General features: G+C 46.9%; 1 protein-coding gene across 1 annotated transcript in view; it reads left to right on the forward strand.

The window, feature by feature from the left end:
• The window catches only part of LOC140423219 (uncharacterized), a 107,481-nt gene extending 90,127 nt beyond the window's left edge, over nucleotides 1-17,354 (forward strand). The window contains exons 8-11 of the mRNA XM_072507763.1: nucleotides 1,064-1,116; nucleotides 11,488-11,529; nucleotides 11,738-11,780; nucleotides 13,316-17,354. Coding sequence (XP_072363864.1) covers nucleotides 1,064-1,116; nucleotides 11,488-11,529; nucleotides 11,738-11,780; nucleotides 13,316-13,341 — 164 coding nt within the window. The 3' untranslated portion in view covers nucleotides 13,342-17,354. The remainder of the gene's footprint in view (nucleotides 1-1,063; nucleotides 1,117-11,487; nucleotides 11,530-11,737; nucleotides 11,781-13,315) is intronic.
• Nucleotides 17,355-17,765: the final 411 nt, after the last annotated feature.

A 17,765-nucleotide genomic window follows, 5' to 3' on the forward strand; every position in this document is an offset into this window, starting at 1 on the left:
GTGGAGGAAGCTGATTCCAGAAATCATCTTAGAAGAGAGTTGGGCAGGTACTTGCTGTGGAGGGAGAGCAGCGAAGGTTTACCAGGCTGAATCCTGGATGGTGGGACTGTCCTATGAGGAGAGACTAAGTGGGTTAGGATTATATTCATTGGAGTTTAGAAGAGTGCGAGGGAATCTCATAGAAACTTACAAAATTCTAACAGGATTAGACAGGGTAGATTCAGAAAGAATGTTCCCGATGGTGGGAGAGTCCAGAACTAGGGGTCATAGTTTGAGGATAAGGAGTAAACCTTTTAGGACTGAGGTGAGGAGAAATCTCTTCACCCAGAGAGTGGTGAATCTGTGGAATTCGCTACCACAGAAAGTCGTTTGTTAAGTAATGGGTTAAGAGACATTCCTATTAGTTGTCTTATGTTAAGTATCCAATAATTGACACTGATATGTAAAGAGGCTTCAGGTGGCCTTTGTGTCAGGTGATGTGATGTTAGAATTTTGAGCAGAGTCTGTTGAAGTAAATTAAAGGTGTTTGTGGAAAAGGAGCAGAACTTTTGACTCTTTATACAACAGCAGCTAACCGGCTAACATAGTTGAGGTCAAAACATTGTGTAATTTAAAGTAGGAATTAGATTTTGCTCTTGGGGCTAAAGGAATCCAGGGATATGGGGGGAAGGTGGGATCAGGGTATTGAACTTGATGATCAGCCATGATCATAATGAATGGGGGAGCAGGCTCGAAGGGCCGAATGGCCTCCTCCTGCTTCTATTTTCCATGTTTCTGTGTATGCCTCAGGAATTTACAGGATTCCGGATGAAAAGCAGGAATGTGGGATTAGGCACAATGGCCCTTTAAAGAACCAGCACAGGTTCAATGGGCCGAATGGCCTCCTCCTGTTCTGTGAGTTGCTGATTTCTCTGATGAACTTTATAACGGAGAGGAGGCCTCATGTCTCCCGGGAAAACTGCCCAAGTCACTCCGGAATTTTCATTTGCTGTCATTCCAAGTTTCCAGAGCTCGACCTTTACATGGATTTATTCTGAAGAAACATCTTTGTCTTTTCTTTCAGATAAAACACGGAGCAGCAATCAAGAGGTTGAAGAAGCTCCTTCTGCTCCTTTGGTAAGGAAATGGAAATGGGGCTTAACTGCTGTTCTTTGCTGCATTTTAGATTTGCTGCCGTTTCCCAAAATAGGCACCACATCAATTAAAGAGGAGGAGTTTGAATGTTACTGTAAGTTTACAAATCAATCCTTCTGTTCCAGACAGGAGAGTGATAGACAACCTGCTCTGATTTCCCCGCTCCACCTGTCTGTCTGCACAACGTGTTTTCAATTATTTTTAAAGTTGGTGGTGGCATATTTTTCAAATCCATGGGTTCTGTGAACCAATTTACTGATAAACTGCAGAAAACTGGAGTTAACAGTAACTCAGAAGGTTAGTTCAAATCTGGGGAGGCAGTTTCATAACTTCCCACTACATCGCACACACCCTCATGCACAACCCTCTCACACACCCTCATGCACCCTCACACAGCCGCACACTAATAAACTGCAGAAATCTGGAGTTAACAATAACTCAGAAGGTTAGTTTAAACCTGGGGAGGAAGTTTCACAACTTCCCACTCCAAACACACGCACATGCACACGTGCATGCGCACGCACACACTGACCTGATTAACACTACATCCCTGTATGCTTCACCCAATGCCGGTGTTTATGTCGTTACATTGCGTACCTTGTGTTGCACAATAAGTATTTTCTTTTCTTTTATTTTCATGTACTTAATGATCTGCTGAGCTGCTCGCAGAAAAATACTTTTCACCCTGCCTCAGTACACGTGACAATAAACAAAATCCAAATCCATACACACTCTCTCTCTCTCCCATACACACACACACACACATCGGGCATCGGGCAGAAGATACAAAAGTCTGAGAACACAAACAGCTTCTTCTCCACTGTTATCAGACGCCTAACGACCCTCTTATGTACTGATCTGATTAATACTGCTGTATGCTTCACTCGATGCCGGTGTCTATGTATTCACATTGTGGGCCTTGTGTTGCCCTATTATGTATTTTTGTTTCTTGTACTAAATGATCTGTTTGTGCTGCTCGCAGAAAAATACTTTTCACTGTTCCTCGGTCCACGTGACAATAAACAAATCCAATCCAATCCCGACACACACACACCCTCTATCTCACACACACACCCTCTATCCCACACACACACCCTCTATCTCACACACACACACACTCACACACACCCTCTATCTCACACACACACCCTCCATCTCACACACACACCCTCTATCCCACACACACACACACACCGTCTCTCACACACACACCGTCTCACACACACACCCTCTATCTCACACACACACCCTCTATCCCACACACACACACCGTCTCTCACACACACCGTCTCTCACACACACCGTCTCTCACACACACCCTCTATCTCACACACACATCCTCTATCTCACACACACACCCTCTATCTCACAACACACACCCTCTATCCCACACACACTCACACCATCTCTCACACACACACCGTCTCACACACACACCCTCTATCCCACACACACACACCCTCTATCTCAGACACACACCGTCTCTCACACACACACCCTGTATCTCACACACACACCCTCTATCCCACACACACACACCGTCTCTCACACACACCGTCTCTCACACACACTCTATCTCACACACACCCTCTATCTCACACACACACCCTCTATCTCACACACACAGCCTCTATCTCACACACACACACACTCACACACACCCTCTATCTCACACGCACACCCTCTATCTCACACACACACCCTCTATCTCACACACACACACACTCACACACACCCTCTATCTCACACACACACCGTCTCTCACACACACAGCCTCTATCTCACACACACACACACTCACACACACCCTCTATCTCACACACACACCCTCTATCCCACACACACACCCTCTATCTCACACACACACCCTCTATCTCACACACACACCCTCTATCTCACACACACACCCTCTATCTCACACACACACCCTCTATCTCACACACACCCCCTCTATCTCACACACACACCCTCTATCTCACACACACACCCTCTATCTCACACACACACACACACCGTCTCTCACACACACACTCTATCTCACACACACACCGTCTCACACACACACCCTCTATCCCACACACACACACCCTCTATCTCACACACACACCCTCTATCTCACACACACACCGTCTCTCACACACACACCCTCTATCCCACACACACACACACCGCCTCACACACACACACCCTCACACACACTCACACGCATACACCCTCACACACCCTCACACACACAAACCCTCTCACACACACACACTCTTGCATCACTGCTCTCTCCCTCACGCGTGCCACCACCCTCTCTCCTTCATTCTGTCGCAAGCTCTTTATTTCTCTTTCTTCCTCTCTCTCTCTCTCTCTCTCTCTCAAACACTGACTTGAATCATCACTGCTTATTTATATTTTCAGACATTTTTTGAAAAGTTTCTAGCACCTTCTATGTGACCAGGTTAAAGTTGGGGACAGAGTTTCTGTGGGTTTCCAACCTGAAACTTGAGCTGTCATCTTTTGAGGGGTGATTTTTTGAGGGGTGATTTTTTGAGCCTCTCCGTCCGTGAGAAAGTCACCGTGGACCCAAACTCTGGAGTGAAGTGAAAAATGTGATTCTCTCCGGCGTGATTGTTGTTTGGAATCTCCCCCCCCCCCCCCCCCCGCCCCCCCCCCCCCCCCCCCCCCCCGCCCCCACCCCGCCGGGGGAGGAGTGAGAATCACACGGTGTGAGATCAGGAACCTCACTGTAATACATCAGCACACCATTACCCAGCACTCTCTCCAGACCGTACCCCCTCCCTCACGGAATCTTGACTCAGCGTGACGTCCCGCCAGCATCATTTACACCAAGGCTGGCCGGGCGTGAGGCAGTCTCAGAGTCTCCACCTCACCAGAGTGACGCCGGTAACTACACCAATCACTTTTATTTCTGAGAGGCACAAGATTCCATGAGGATTCACACCGTTTTTCCCGTTGAGACTGACCACATTGGAGGCTCGGAATCTAGAAGAGCCTGTGAAGAATATTTAATTCCACAACAAGTCAGGTGCAGGATTCCAAATAAAGTGAAGGAGAAAAGAAAGAGAGAGAGGAGGGACAAAGAGACTGAGAGAAAAAGTGAAAAAGAAATTTCTGAAAATAATTTTTTCCAAATCTCCAACAATAATGAAAAGCTGAATGAATGAGACATGTCGGTTAATTGTCAATTCCACGGGGGTTCTTTGGCAGCCATTAAGACAGACCATGCCATTAAAAACAATAACTGACATTCCAACACTGGGGACTGGATTCTCGGGCCCCCCAGACACGTGTTCCTCGGCCGCGCGCTGTTCGCTGGCAGCGGGATTCTATCATTGACGAGGTGGGGGTGAGCTGCCTTCTTGAACCGCTGCAGTCCCTGAGGTATGAGGAAATGAAATGTAAAATATTCCCTGGGACTATTTGGAAGATGGGCAAAGGAATCATCCTTTAATGTCCCGGGTTATATTTATCCCCCTAAAAAAATGAGAACTGATTGGTCATTGTCACATTGTTATTTCTGGGATCTTGCTGTGTACAAATTCACAGCTGTAGCAGAGCGACCAGAGTCAATAAAAAGCACATCCCAGCGGCCTGTCAGCATCTTCCAGTGAGAAAGGCAAAGAAGAAGAAACCATTCAGTTATTAATAATAACACCATTTGATCTGTTGACAGACATTCTTTCATTCTGTGTGGAAATAAATACTGATCAATATTTCTATTGGATTACAGTCAGGTGAAGGGGAATGCAAATATGCTGAGCTTCGATTCCATTGCCCAGGCACCAGGCAGCCGGGAGTATCACTGACTGAAAGCACAGCGGAGTATGCTGTTGTTCATCGTTCTTAAACCTCAAAACCAGCAACAATTAACCAGTGGGACAAGCAGCAGTCACCAAAACCTCACCCAATCACAATCACCTCTGCCTTTCCTGCACATTTCAACGGCTTCAATCTCTCAACAATATCAGAGCGAGATTGTAAATCCCAGACCCTGATATTACTGGACACTCAGACCCTGATATTACTGGACACTCAGACCCTGATATTACTGGACACTCAGACCCTGATAATACTGGACACTCAGACCCTCCCAGACCCTGATATTACTGGACACTCAGACCCTGATATTACTGGACACTCAGACCCTGATATTACTGGACACTCAGACCCTCCCAGACCCTGATATTACTGGACACTCAGACCCTGATATTACTGGACACTCAGACCCTGATAATACTGGACACTCAGACCCTCCCAGACCCTGATATTACTGGACACTCAGACCCTGATATTACTGGACACTCAGACTCTGATATTACTGGACACTCAGACCCTGATATTACTGGACACTCAGACCCTCCCAGACCCTGATATTACTGGACACTCAGACACTGATATTTCTGGACTCTCAGACCCTGATATTACTGGTCACTCAGACCCTGATATTACTGGACACTCAGACACTGATATTTCGGGACACTCAGACCCTGATATTACTGGACACTCAGACCCTGATATTACTGGACACTCAGACCCTCCCAGACCCTGATATTACTGGACACTCAGACACTGATATTTCTGGACTCTCAGACCCTGATATTACTGGTCACTCAGACCCTGATATTACTGGACACTCAGACACTGATATTTCTGGACACTCAGACATTGATATTTCTGGACACTCAGACCCTGATATTACTGGACACTCAGACCCTCCCAGACCCTGATATTACTGGACACTCAGACCCTGATATTACTGGACACTCGACCCTGATATTACTGGACACTCAGACCCTGATATTGCTGGACAGTCAGACCCTGATATTACTGGACACACAGACCCTGATATTACTGGACACTCAGACCCTGATATTACTGGACACTCAGACCCTGATATTACTGGACACTCAGACCCTCCCAGACCCTGATATTACTGGACACTCAGACCCTGATATTACTGGACACTCAGACCCTGATATTACTGGACACTCAGACCCTGATATAACTGGACACTCAGACCCTCCCAGACCCTGATATTACTGGACACTCAGACCCTGATATTACTGGACACTCAGACCCTCCCAGATGCTGATATTACTGGACACTCAGACCCTGATATTACTGGACACTCAGAGCCTCCAAGACCCTGATATTACTGGACACTCACACCCTGATATTACTGGACACTCAGACACTGATATTACTGGACACTCAGACCCTGATATTACTGGACACTCAGACCCTGATATTACTGGACACTCAGGCCCTCACAGACACTGATATTACTGGACACTCACACCCTGATATTACTGGACGCTCAGACCCTCCAAGACCCTGATATTACTGGACACTCAGACCCTGATATTACTGGACACTCAGACCCTGATGTTACTGGACACTCAGACCCTGATATTACTGGACACTCAGACCCTGATATTACTGGACACTCAGGCCCTCCCAGACCCTGATATTACTGGACACTCAGACCCTGATATTACTGGACGCTCAGACCCTGATATTACTGGACACTCACACCCTGATATTAATGGACACTCACACCCTGATATTACTGGACACTCAGACCCAGATATTACTGGGCACTCAGACCCTGGTATTACTGGACACTCACACCCTGATATTACTGGACACTCACACCCTGATATTACTGGACACTCACACCCTGATATTACTGGACACTCAGACCCTCCCAGACCCTGGTTTTACTGGACACTCAGACCCTCCCAGACCCTGGTATTACTGGACACTCAGACCCTGATATTACTGGACACTCAGACCCTGATATTACTGGACACTCACACCCTGATATTACTGGACACTCACACCCTGATATTACTGGACACTCACACCTTGATATTACTGGACACTCAGACCCTGATAATACTGGACACTCAGACCCTCCCAGACCCTGATATTACTGGACACTCAGACCCTGATATTACTGGACACTCAGACCCTGATATTACTGGACACTCAGACCCTCCCAGACCCTGATATTACTGGACACTCAGACCCTGATATTACTGGACACTCAGACCCTGATAATACTGGACACTCAGACCCTCCCAGACCCTGATATTACTGGACACTCAGACCCTGATATTACTGGACACTCAGACCCTGATATTACTGGACACTCAGACCCTGATATTACTGGACACTCAGACCCTCCCAGACCCTGATATTACTGGACACTCAGACACTGATATTTCTGGACTCTCAGACCCTGATATTACTGGTCACTCAGACCCTGATATTACTGGACACTCAGACACTGATATTTCTGGACACTCAGACCCTGATATTACTGGACACTCAGATCCTGATATTACTGGACACTCAGACCCTGATATTACTGGACACTCAGACCCTGATATTACTGGACACTCAGACCCTCCCAGACCCTGATATTACTGGACACTCAGACCCTGATATTACTGGACACTCAGACCCTCCCAGATGCTGATATTACTGGACACTCAGACCCTGATATTACTGGACACTCAGAGCCTCCAAGACCCTGATATTACTGGACACTCACACCCTGATATTACTGGACACTCAGACACTGATATTACTGGACACTCAGACCCTGATATTACTGGACACTCAGACCCTGATATTACTGGACACTCAGACCCTGATATTACTGGACACTCAGACCCTGATATTACTGGACACTCAGGCCCTCCCAGACACTGATATTACTGGACACTCAGACCCTGATATTACTGGACACTCAGACCCTGATATTACTGGACACTCACACCCTGATATTACTGGACACTCACACCCTGATATTACTGGACACTCAGACCCTCCAAGACCCTGATATTACTGGACACTCAGACCCTGATATTACTGGACACTCAGACCCTGATGTTACTGGACACTCAGACCCTGATATTACTGGACACTCAGACCCTGATATTACTGGACACTCAGGCCCTCCCAGACCCTGACATTACTGGACACTCAGACCCTGATATTACTGGACACTCAGACCCTGATATTACTGGACACTCACACCCTGATATTACTGGACACTCACACCCTGATATTACTGGACACTCAGACCCTGATATTACTGGGCACTCAGACCCTGGTATTACTGGACACTCACAGCCTGATATTACTGGACACTCACACCCTGATATTACTGGACACTCACACCCTGATATTACTGGACACTCAGACCCTCCCAGACCCTGGTTTTACTGGACACTCAGACCCTCCCAGACCCTGGTATTACTGGACACTCAGACCCTGATATTACTGGACACTCACACCCTGATATTACTGGACACTCACACCCTGATATTACTGGACACTCACACCCTGATATTACTGGACACTCACACCCTGATATTACTGGACACTCAGACCCTGATATTACTGGACACTCACACCCTGATATTACTGGACACTCACACCCTGATATTACTGGACACTCACACCCTGATATTACTGGACACTCAGACCCTGATATTACTGGACACTCACACCCTGATATTACTGGACACTCACACCCTGATATTACTGGACACTCAGACCCTGATATCACTGGACACTCACACCCTGATATTACTGGACACTCACACCCTGATATTACTGGACACTCACACCCTGATATTACTGGACACTCACACCCTGATATTACTGGAGAGACTGAAATTGCCCAAATGTGACACTGTGCTCAGAACATTGTTCATGGAATGAAGTCTGTAATTTGTCGAATAAGACATTATTTGCTTTGTGAATGTTGCTACAACCATTTCTGTCTCTCAGGGAACTCTACTGCCACCCACAATGCCTCCTCAGTGTAGGGAAGGCTCTCTCCCTCCCATTGTATCCCAGCGGGAATTTGGAATGTGTGAAAGGGAAATGAGGGTGGGAATTCTCCGGCTGACGGGATTCTCAGTTCCCGCTGGCTGTGTGCCATCGCCACGGTTTCCCGGTGGTGTGGGGGGGCTTCGATGGAAATTCCCATTAACAATTGGCGAGAGTAGAGAATCCGGCTGCCAGCGAACGGCGCTCCGCCGGGAAACACACGGCTGGGGAAGCGGAGAATCCAGCCCCAGATTTATTCAAATCTTTCTTGGGATGTGTGTGTCGCTGGCTCCATCAGGAATTGTTGCCCATCCCTAATTGCCTTTGGTAAGGTGGTGGTGAACTGCATTCTTGAACCGCTGCAGTTAATGAGGTGTAGGTACACCCACAGTGCTGTTAGAGTCATAGGCTCATACAGCAGAGAAAATGCCCTTCGGTCCATCGCATCTCTGCTAGTCAAAAACAACCACTGGACTATTCCAATCCCATTCCCCAGCATTTGGCCCAGAGCCTTGTCTGCCCTGGGATCGGGAAGGCACATCTAAATACTTCTTAAATATTCTGAGGGTCTCTGCCTCCACCTCCCTTTCAGGCAGCGAGTTCCAGACTCCCATTCCCCTCTGGGTGAAAAGGGTTTTCCTCACATCCCCTCTGAACCTCCTGCCCCTAACCTGGGCAGCACGGTAGCACAGTGGTTCGCACTGTTGCTTCACAGCGCCAGGGTCCCGGATTCGATTCCCGGCTTGGGTCACTGTGTGGAGTCCACATATTCTCCCCGTGTCTGCGTGGGTTTCCACCGGGTGCTCCCGTTTCCTCCCACAAGTCCCGAAAGACATCCTTCTTCGGTAAATTGGACATTCTGAATTCTCGGTCTCTGTACCTGAACAGGTGCCGGAATGTGGCGACTGGGGCTTTTCACAGTAACTTCATTGCAGTGTTAATGGAAGCCTACTTGTGACACTAATAAATATTTTTTTTTTAAATTGAACCTATGCCCCCTGGTCATTGATCCCTCCACCAAGGGGAAAAGTTTCTTCCTGTGTGCCCCTCAGTCTCCTCTACTCAAAGGAAAACAATCCCAGTCGATCCCATCTCTCTTCATAACTAAAACTCTCCAGCCCAGGCAACATCCTGGTAAACCTCCTCTGCACCCTTTCCAGAGCTATCACATCCCTCGTAAAGCTGTGGCCAAACAAATGTTTTACACAGTTCCACTAGAGCAGTGAACCTTCCTGCTCGAACTGTTTTACACAGTTCCACTAGAGCAGTGAACCTTCCTGCTCTAAACTCTATGCCTCAGTTAATAAAGGCAAGTATACCAGAGGCCTTCTTAACCACTGTATCCACCTGCTCTGCTACATTAAGGGATGGGTGTACATGCACACCAAAATTCCTCGGAAACTCGGTGCTTCCCAGGGTTCTGCCGTTTACCAAGAACCCTCTCTTGTAAGTCCTTCTATATTTATCAAAGTCCTTCTCCCTGGAGATTTATCGACCTTTAAGCCTGCCAGACCACTCCGAACCTCCTCTCTGTCTGTGTTAATCTCTTAAATTTTATTACAGTCCTTCTCCCTGATTTCTACACCCACAAGAACATTATTCCTCAGATAAGGACATCAAAACTGCACACAATACTCCAGGTGTGGCCTCACCAATTCCCCATACAATTGTAGTGAAACATCTCTATTCCTATATTCAAATCCTCTCGCTATGAAGGCCAACCTACCATTTGCCGTCTTTCCTGCCTGTTGTTCCTGCGCGCTTACTTTCAGCGACTGACGCACGAGGACACCAAGGTCTCACTGAGTATTCACCTCTCTCAATTTACACCCACTCAAATAATAATTCCCTTCCTATTTTTGCTGCTGAAGTGGATAACCTCACATTTATCCACGTTATACTGCATCTGCCATGCATGTGCCCACGCACTCAGCCTGTCCAAATCCTGCTGAAACATCTCTGCATCCTCCTCACAGCTCAGCCTCCCACCCAACTTTGTATTGTCTGTAAATATGGAGGTACAGGAGAAACTATTCCCACTCAAACGTACATCAAGAACTAGAGGGCACACATTCACAATAATGAGCAAAAGGAGAAGTGAGCCAGAGGTTGAATGAACTTCCTGTGAGGGTGGTGGAGGGAGGTGAAATCGAGGTATTCAAAAGGGGATTGGATTGTTCTCTGGAAAGTGAGACTGTGCAAGGTTCCGGGGATAAGGCAGGGGTGTGGGTCTCGGTCTAATGTTCTTCCAGAGGGCCAGTGCAGACCTGATGGGCCGAGGGGCCTCTTTCTGCACTGGGAAGATTGTGTGAAAGATTCTGAGTGGAATGTACTTTACCTCCTGCTGAATTAAACTGTTTCAGAAATCGGGCACCGTCATGGAAATATAAACCTTCCCAGACTATAATTCCTGACACTTTAGAATCAGGTTTTAGTAAATTCTCATTTTCACAACAGCTACTAAACCCAATCTTCACTGTTTACATTTTGTTACAGAATTTGAAAGATTCCCCAGCAGATTCTGACCCAACGTACATGGTAAATATCTCTCACTACAACAAACTGGGATATGTCTGGTGATCAACATTCACCACAGGATCAAAGTTTCCTCTTTCGACATAGAGTAAAATAAATCCCTTTTTCCCAGAAGCCGCTATGATTAGAATGTAGAACATTTTCAAATAAGCCTCTCATTGTGCACGTGTTACACAATCACAATTTCTAACATGTCTCTATTTTCCCTCAGGCATTACAGCAACCAACTTCATCTGTATACAGTGAGATTAAAGGTATGTTTCTATCGCACTGAACAGAGGTTCAGGAAAAGCAGGTGGATTCTGTCACGTTCTGTATAAATGGTGAAACTGTGGGAAAGCCTGACTCAAAATGGACCCATATCAGCAACACTGCAGAGAATGGATAGAGAGCAGTGAGTCCAGTGTGGAATGGACCATGATTAGCCCCGTGTGGTAATATATGTAATGTGTGTACAAAGAACAAAGGACAGTACAGCACAGGGACAGGCCCTTCGACCCTCCGAGCCTGCACCGATCGTGATGCCTGTCTGAACTAAAACCTTCTGCAATTCCGGGGTCCATATCCCTCTATTCCCATCCTATTCATGTATTTGTCAAGATGCCTCTTAAACATCGCTATCGTATCTGCTTCCACCACCTCCTCCCGCAGCGCATTCCAGACACTCACCACCTTCTGTGTCCAAAACCTGCCTCGCACATCTCCTCTGAACTTTGCCCCTCGCACCTGTGACCCTGGGTAAGTGACTTTCCCACCCTGGGCAAAAGCGTCTGACGTTTCACTCTCTCCATGCTCCTCATAATTTTATAAATCTCTGTCAGGTCGCCCCTCCGCCTCCGTCATTCCAATGAAAACAATCCAAGTTTATCCAACCTCCCCTCATAACGAATACATAGAAACAGAGAAAATAGAAGCAGGAGGAGGCCATTCGGCCCTTCGAGCCTGCTCCCTCATTCATTCTGATCATTGCTGATCATCAAGTTCAATACCCTCCAGACCAGGCAACAACCTGGTAAACCTCTTCTGTCCTCTCTCCAAAGCATCCACATCCTTCTGGTAGTGTGGTGACCAGAATTGTACACAATATTCCAAATGCGGCCTAACTGAGGTTCTGTACAGCTGCAGCATGACTTGCCATTTCTTATACTCAATGCCCCGATGGATAAAGGCAAGCATGCCGTGTGCCTTCTTGACTACCCTATCCCCCTGTGTTGCCACTTTCAGTGACCTGTGGACCTGTACGCCCAGATCCCTCTGCCTGGCAATGCTCTGAAGGGCTCTGCCATTTACTGTGTTATTCCCACCTGGATCAGACCTTCCAAAATGCATTACCTCACATTTATCCGTCATATCTCACCAATCGATACACACATATTCACAGGTACAAAGATAGACCTAAATGTCTACAAATAGACACACATTCCCAAATGTACATCGACACACAGACATACAGACACGTGTACACGTTCACATATACTTACACACAGATATTCAATAACGTGTACACACACATTTCCAGCCATGATTCCCAGTGTATGGAGTGGGAATACTGAACTATTTTCCTTTCATATCCACTCAGTGTTCAGACCAACTGTAGCCCCGACTGTCATTCCATCTGGGATCAGCTCACTCTGTGCAGGCTGGAGATGGAGTCTGGGAGTTTCCCGTCATTAAGAACAGAGTTACAATCTGGACAAACTCCTCAGAGGAGCTGAAATTATCCTTTATTCTCACGTTGGCTGCAGCTTGAGTTTTGGAAACTAATCTATTTTTAATTTTGTTTGAACAGGCAACAGACAAGCTCCCGGCTCCTGAACTACAGAAAATATCCTTCGATATGACACCATTCCGAGGCCAGGAGCATAAGGACGATTAGGAACATGATCAAAACAGTGTCCTTATATCAGAGATCAACTCCTTACACTCACATTCTTCCCACATCCCCAATTCTACCCACCACCTTTTTCCATTTCCCCAGGCTGCACGATCAGCTTCTCCCCAATCTATCTCCCTTTATCCCTGTCCCTTTGGTAATTTAAAAGATATAGCCAGCTTTCCGCAAGGAGTTGAAAACTGCAGGAGAGATGGGGTCAGAATCTCAGGAAAACCCAGTCTTATTCAAGTGAGAATGCAGAGTGCTGGGCCACGCTCTTGAAAAGGGTTTTTTGGGTTATTGGATTGTGTTTTTGAATTGGAACAGTTAAGGGGGAATTCATTCAGGGTTATACATAGATTACTGTCGCTGTGTGGTGTCTTTATGTTTGTAATTGATAAAAATTCTTGCTGTGTGTTTATATATAAATGTTAACTAAGTTCTTGGAACAAAGCTTGTTTTGATTAAAGTGTCTGGGAAGACTGATGAATCACACCCGAAGGCTCTTGTGCTCAACCTTGCCAAATTCAACAGAACGATTGTAGGTCAGGTGGACTTCATAATATACTTTGGAGTTTCTAAGCCCTGGCCCATAAAATTAGACAGAACATTCCAGACCCTAACCACTCGCTGTGTGGCTCTGCCTCCACCACACTCTCAGACAGAACATTCCGGATCCTAACCACTCGCTGTGTGAATCTGCCTCCACCACACACTCAGATAGAACATTCCGGATCCTAACCACTCGCTGTGTGAATCTGCCACCACCACACTCTCAGGCAGAACATTCCGGATCCTAACCACTCACTGTGTGAATCTGTCTCCACCACACTCTCAGACAGAACATCCCGGATCCTAACCACTCGCTGTGTGAATCTGTCTCCACCACACTCTCAGACAGAACATTCCGGATCCTAACCACTCGCTGTGTGAATCTGTCTCCACCACACTCTCAGACAGAACATTCTGGATCCTAACCACTCGCTGTGTGAATCTGCCTCCACCACACTCTCAGACAGTACATTCCGGATCCTAACCACTCGCTGTGTGAATCTGCCTCCACCACACTCTCAGACAGAACATTCCGGATCCTAACCACTCGCTATGTGAATCTGTCTCCACCACACTCTCAGATAGAACATTCCGGATCCTAACCACTCGCTGTGTGAATCTGTCTCCACCACACTCTCAGACAGAACATTCCAGATCCTAACCACTCGCTGTGTGAATCTGCCTCCACCACACTCTCAGACAGTACATTCCGGATCCTAACCACTCGCTGTGTGAATCTGTCTCCACCACACTCTCAGACTGAACATTCCGGATCCTAACCACTCGCTGTATGAATCTGTCTCCACCACACTCTCAGTCAGAACATTCCGGATCCTAACCACTCGCTGTGTGAATCTGTCTCCACCACACTCTCAGTCAGAACATTCCGGATCCTAACCACTCGCTGTGTGAATCTGCCACCACCACACTCTCAGACAGAACATTCCGGATCCTAACCACTCGCTGTGTGTATCTGTCTCCACCACACTCTCAGTCAGAACATTCCGGATCCTAACCACTCGCTGTGTGAATCTGTCTCCACCACACTCTCAGACAGAACATTCCAGATCCTAACCACTCGCTGTGTGAATCTGCCTCCACCACACTCTCAGACAGTACATTCCGGATCCTAACCACTCGCTGTGTGAATCTGTCTCCACCACACTCTCAGACTGAACATTCCGGATCCTAACCACTCGCTGTATGAATCTGTCTCCACCACACTCTCAGTCAGAACATTCCGGATCCTAACCACTCGCTGTGTGAATCTGTCTCCACCACACTCTCAGTCAGAACATTCCGGATCCTAACCACTCGCTGTGTGAATCTGCCACCACCACACTCTCAGACAGAACATTCCGGATCCTAACCACTCGCTGTGTGTATCTGTCTCCACCACACTCTCAGTCAGAACATTCCAGATCCTAACCACTCGCTGTGTGAATCTGTCTCCACCACACTCTCAGACAGAACATTCCAGATACTAACTACTCGCTGTGTGGATCTGTCTCCACCACACTCTCAGACAGAACATTCCGGATCCTAACCACTCGCTGTGTGAATCTGCCTCCACCACACTCTCAGATGGAACATTCCGGATCCTAACCACTCGCTGTGTGAATCTGTCTCCACCACACTCTCAGACAGAACATTCCGGATCCTAACCACTCGCTGTGTGAATCTGTCTCCACCACACTCTCAGACAGAACATTCCGGATCCTAACCACTCGCTGTGTGAAAAGCTTTCTCCTGTGCTTCAGTAACTGCTCTCTCCACCTGTCCTGCCACTTTCAATGATTTCTGCACATTAACCCCAGCTCGTGCCTGTCCCCCACACTCTCTACACTTCATTCCACTTTCTATTCTGGTTTAGCTCAAAAATAATCTGCCAGGCGATCCTTTCCTGCTCCTAATTCTGACTCCTTGAGCACTGCCAGTTGTGGCTCAGAGTAACTGAGTGACCTGGCATGACTACATCCAAATGATTCATTGAGTGGGAAGAGATCGGAAGGGTGTGGAATTACTGACACCAGAAGTGTGGTCAGATGGTCAATAGGATAGCGGAGGTTTGTGTGGAAATTTAAGAAATTCTAGGTGCTGTTTATTACAGTAAAGTTCAGTGTTTAGGCCTCCTCATTCTCAGCCCATAGTTTTTCAGTTTATTTTAGATTTTTCAGTCAGTTTGTACCAGATTGTGATTGGAGGATCCAAGTGTGCAGTGTACGTCTGATTACATCATGTTGTGTCGAATATACGGCCCAGAAACAGATCATTCAGCACAATGAACCCATGCAGTCCATGCCCAAATGCAGCAAGACCTGGACAATATCCAGGCTTGGACTGACAAGTGGCAAGTTACATTTATACCACACAAGTGCCAGTCAATCAACATCTCCAACAAGAGAGAATCTAACCATCGCCCCTTTACAGTCAATGGCATCACCATCACTGATCCCCACTATCAACATCCTGGGGGTTACCATTGACCAGAAACTGAACTGGATCAGCCATATAAATACTGTGGCTACCAGAGCAGGTCAGAGACTGAATTCAGCAGCGAGAAACCCACCTCCTGGCTCCCCAAACCTTGTCTTTCATCCACAAGGTACAAGTCAGGAGTGTGATGGAATACTTTACACTTTCCTGGATGAGAGCAGCTCCAACAACACTGAGCAAACCGAAGACCTTCCAAGACAAAGCAGCACGCTTGATTTACACCCCAGCCACCAGCCTCAACATTGTCTTTCCCCAGCACGGACACACAGTCGCAGCCGTCTGTACCATCCACAAGATGCACAGCAGCAACTCACCAAGGCTCCTTTGACAGCATGTTTCAAACCTGTGACCTCTGCAATCTAGAATGACAAGAGCAGCAGATACCTGGGATCACCACCATCTGCAAATTCCCCTCCAAGTCACTCACCATCCTGACTTGGAAATATATCGCTGTTCCTTCACTGTCGCTGGGTCAAAATCCTGGAACTCCCTCCCTAACAGCACGGTGGGTGTACCTACTTCACATGGACTGCAGCGTTTGAGAAGGCAGCTCACCCCCACCTTCACAAGGGGCAGTTAGGGATGGGCAATAAATGCTGGCCTAGTCAGCAACACCCACATGGTGTGAAAGTATTTAAATAACAGTCCATGCCGGTATTTATGCTCGATTTGAACCTCCTGCAATCCTTTCCCATCAAACCATCAACATATCCTGCCTCATCCTTATTTGTTTACTTCACTTCCCCAAAACTGTTTCTCTGCCACTTACTTCAATTCGGAAATAGAGAGGGTTCCAAGTTATTTGTATTTGTGGGGATACAAAGTAAGTTATAGTTTCAAATAAGCTGAATTTTGTGTTTCTGTATTTGTGTGCTAAAAATGAAATAAAACTTCAATTTTAATCTCATTTCTTAAAAGTTGCCTGAAAATCTGTCGGTTGGTTTCGATGCCTGCATTGTAATGATGGTTTTACAAAACAGTGAACAAAAACTAGGCTGTTGCTTAGTAACCAGGAGCCCAGACAAAGACAGTGAGAGCAGTTAGTTCAGGAGAAAGAAGGTAAACGGGGAGTAAGCAGATTTCACAGAAACTGCTGGAACAGACAGCACCATACACAGGGACAGAAAGACACTCCCAAGATAAAGAACAGCAAGTCCTAGAAACCAGGGATTGGGAAAGAACAGAGTTCCAGGAAAACTGTGAAGGCAAAGGAAAGATGAAGAGGAATCTGGAAAAAGGTTCTGTTCAGTGAAGTCAGGAGCAGAGAGAAAGGCTCCCAGTTAAGGTACAGACCTGGGGCATGGCGGCTTGCGAGATG

Source organism: Scyliorhinus torazame, chromosome 1 (genome assembly GCF_047496885.1).
Source record: "Scyliorhinus torazame isolate Kashiwa2021f chromosome 1, sScyTor2.1, whole genome shotgun sequence".
In the NCBI taxonomy this organism is placed as follows: domain Eukaryota; kingdom Metazoa; phylum Chordata; class Chondrichthyes; order Carcharhiniformes; family Scyliorhinidae; genus Scyliorhinus; species Scyliorhinus torazame.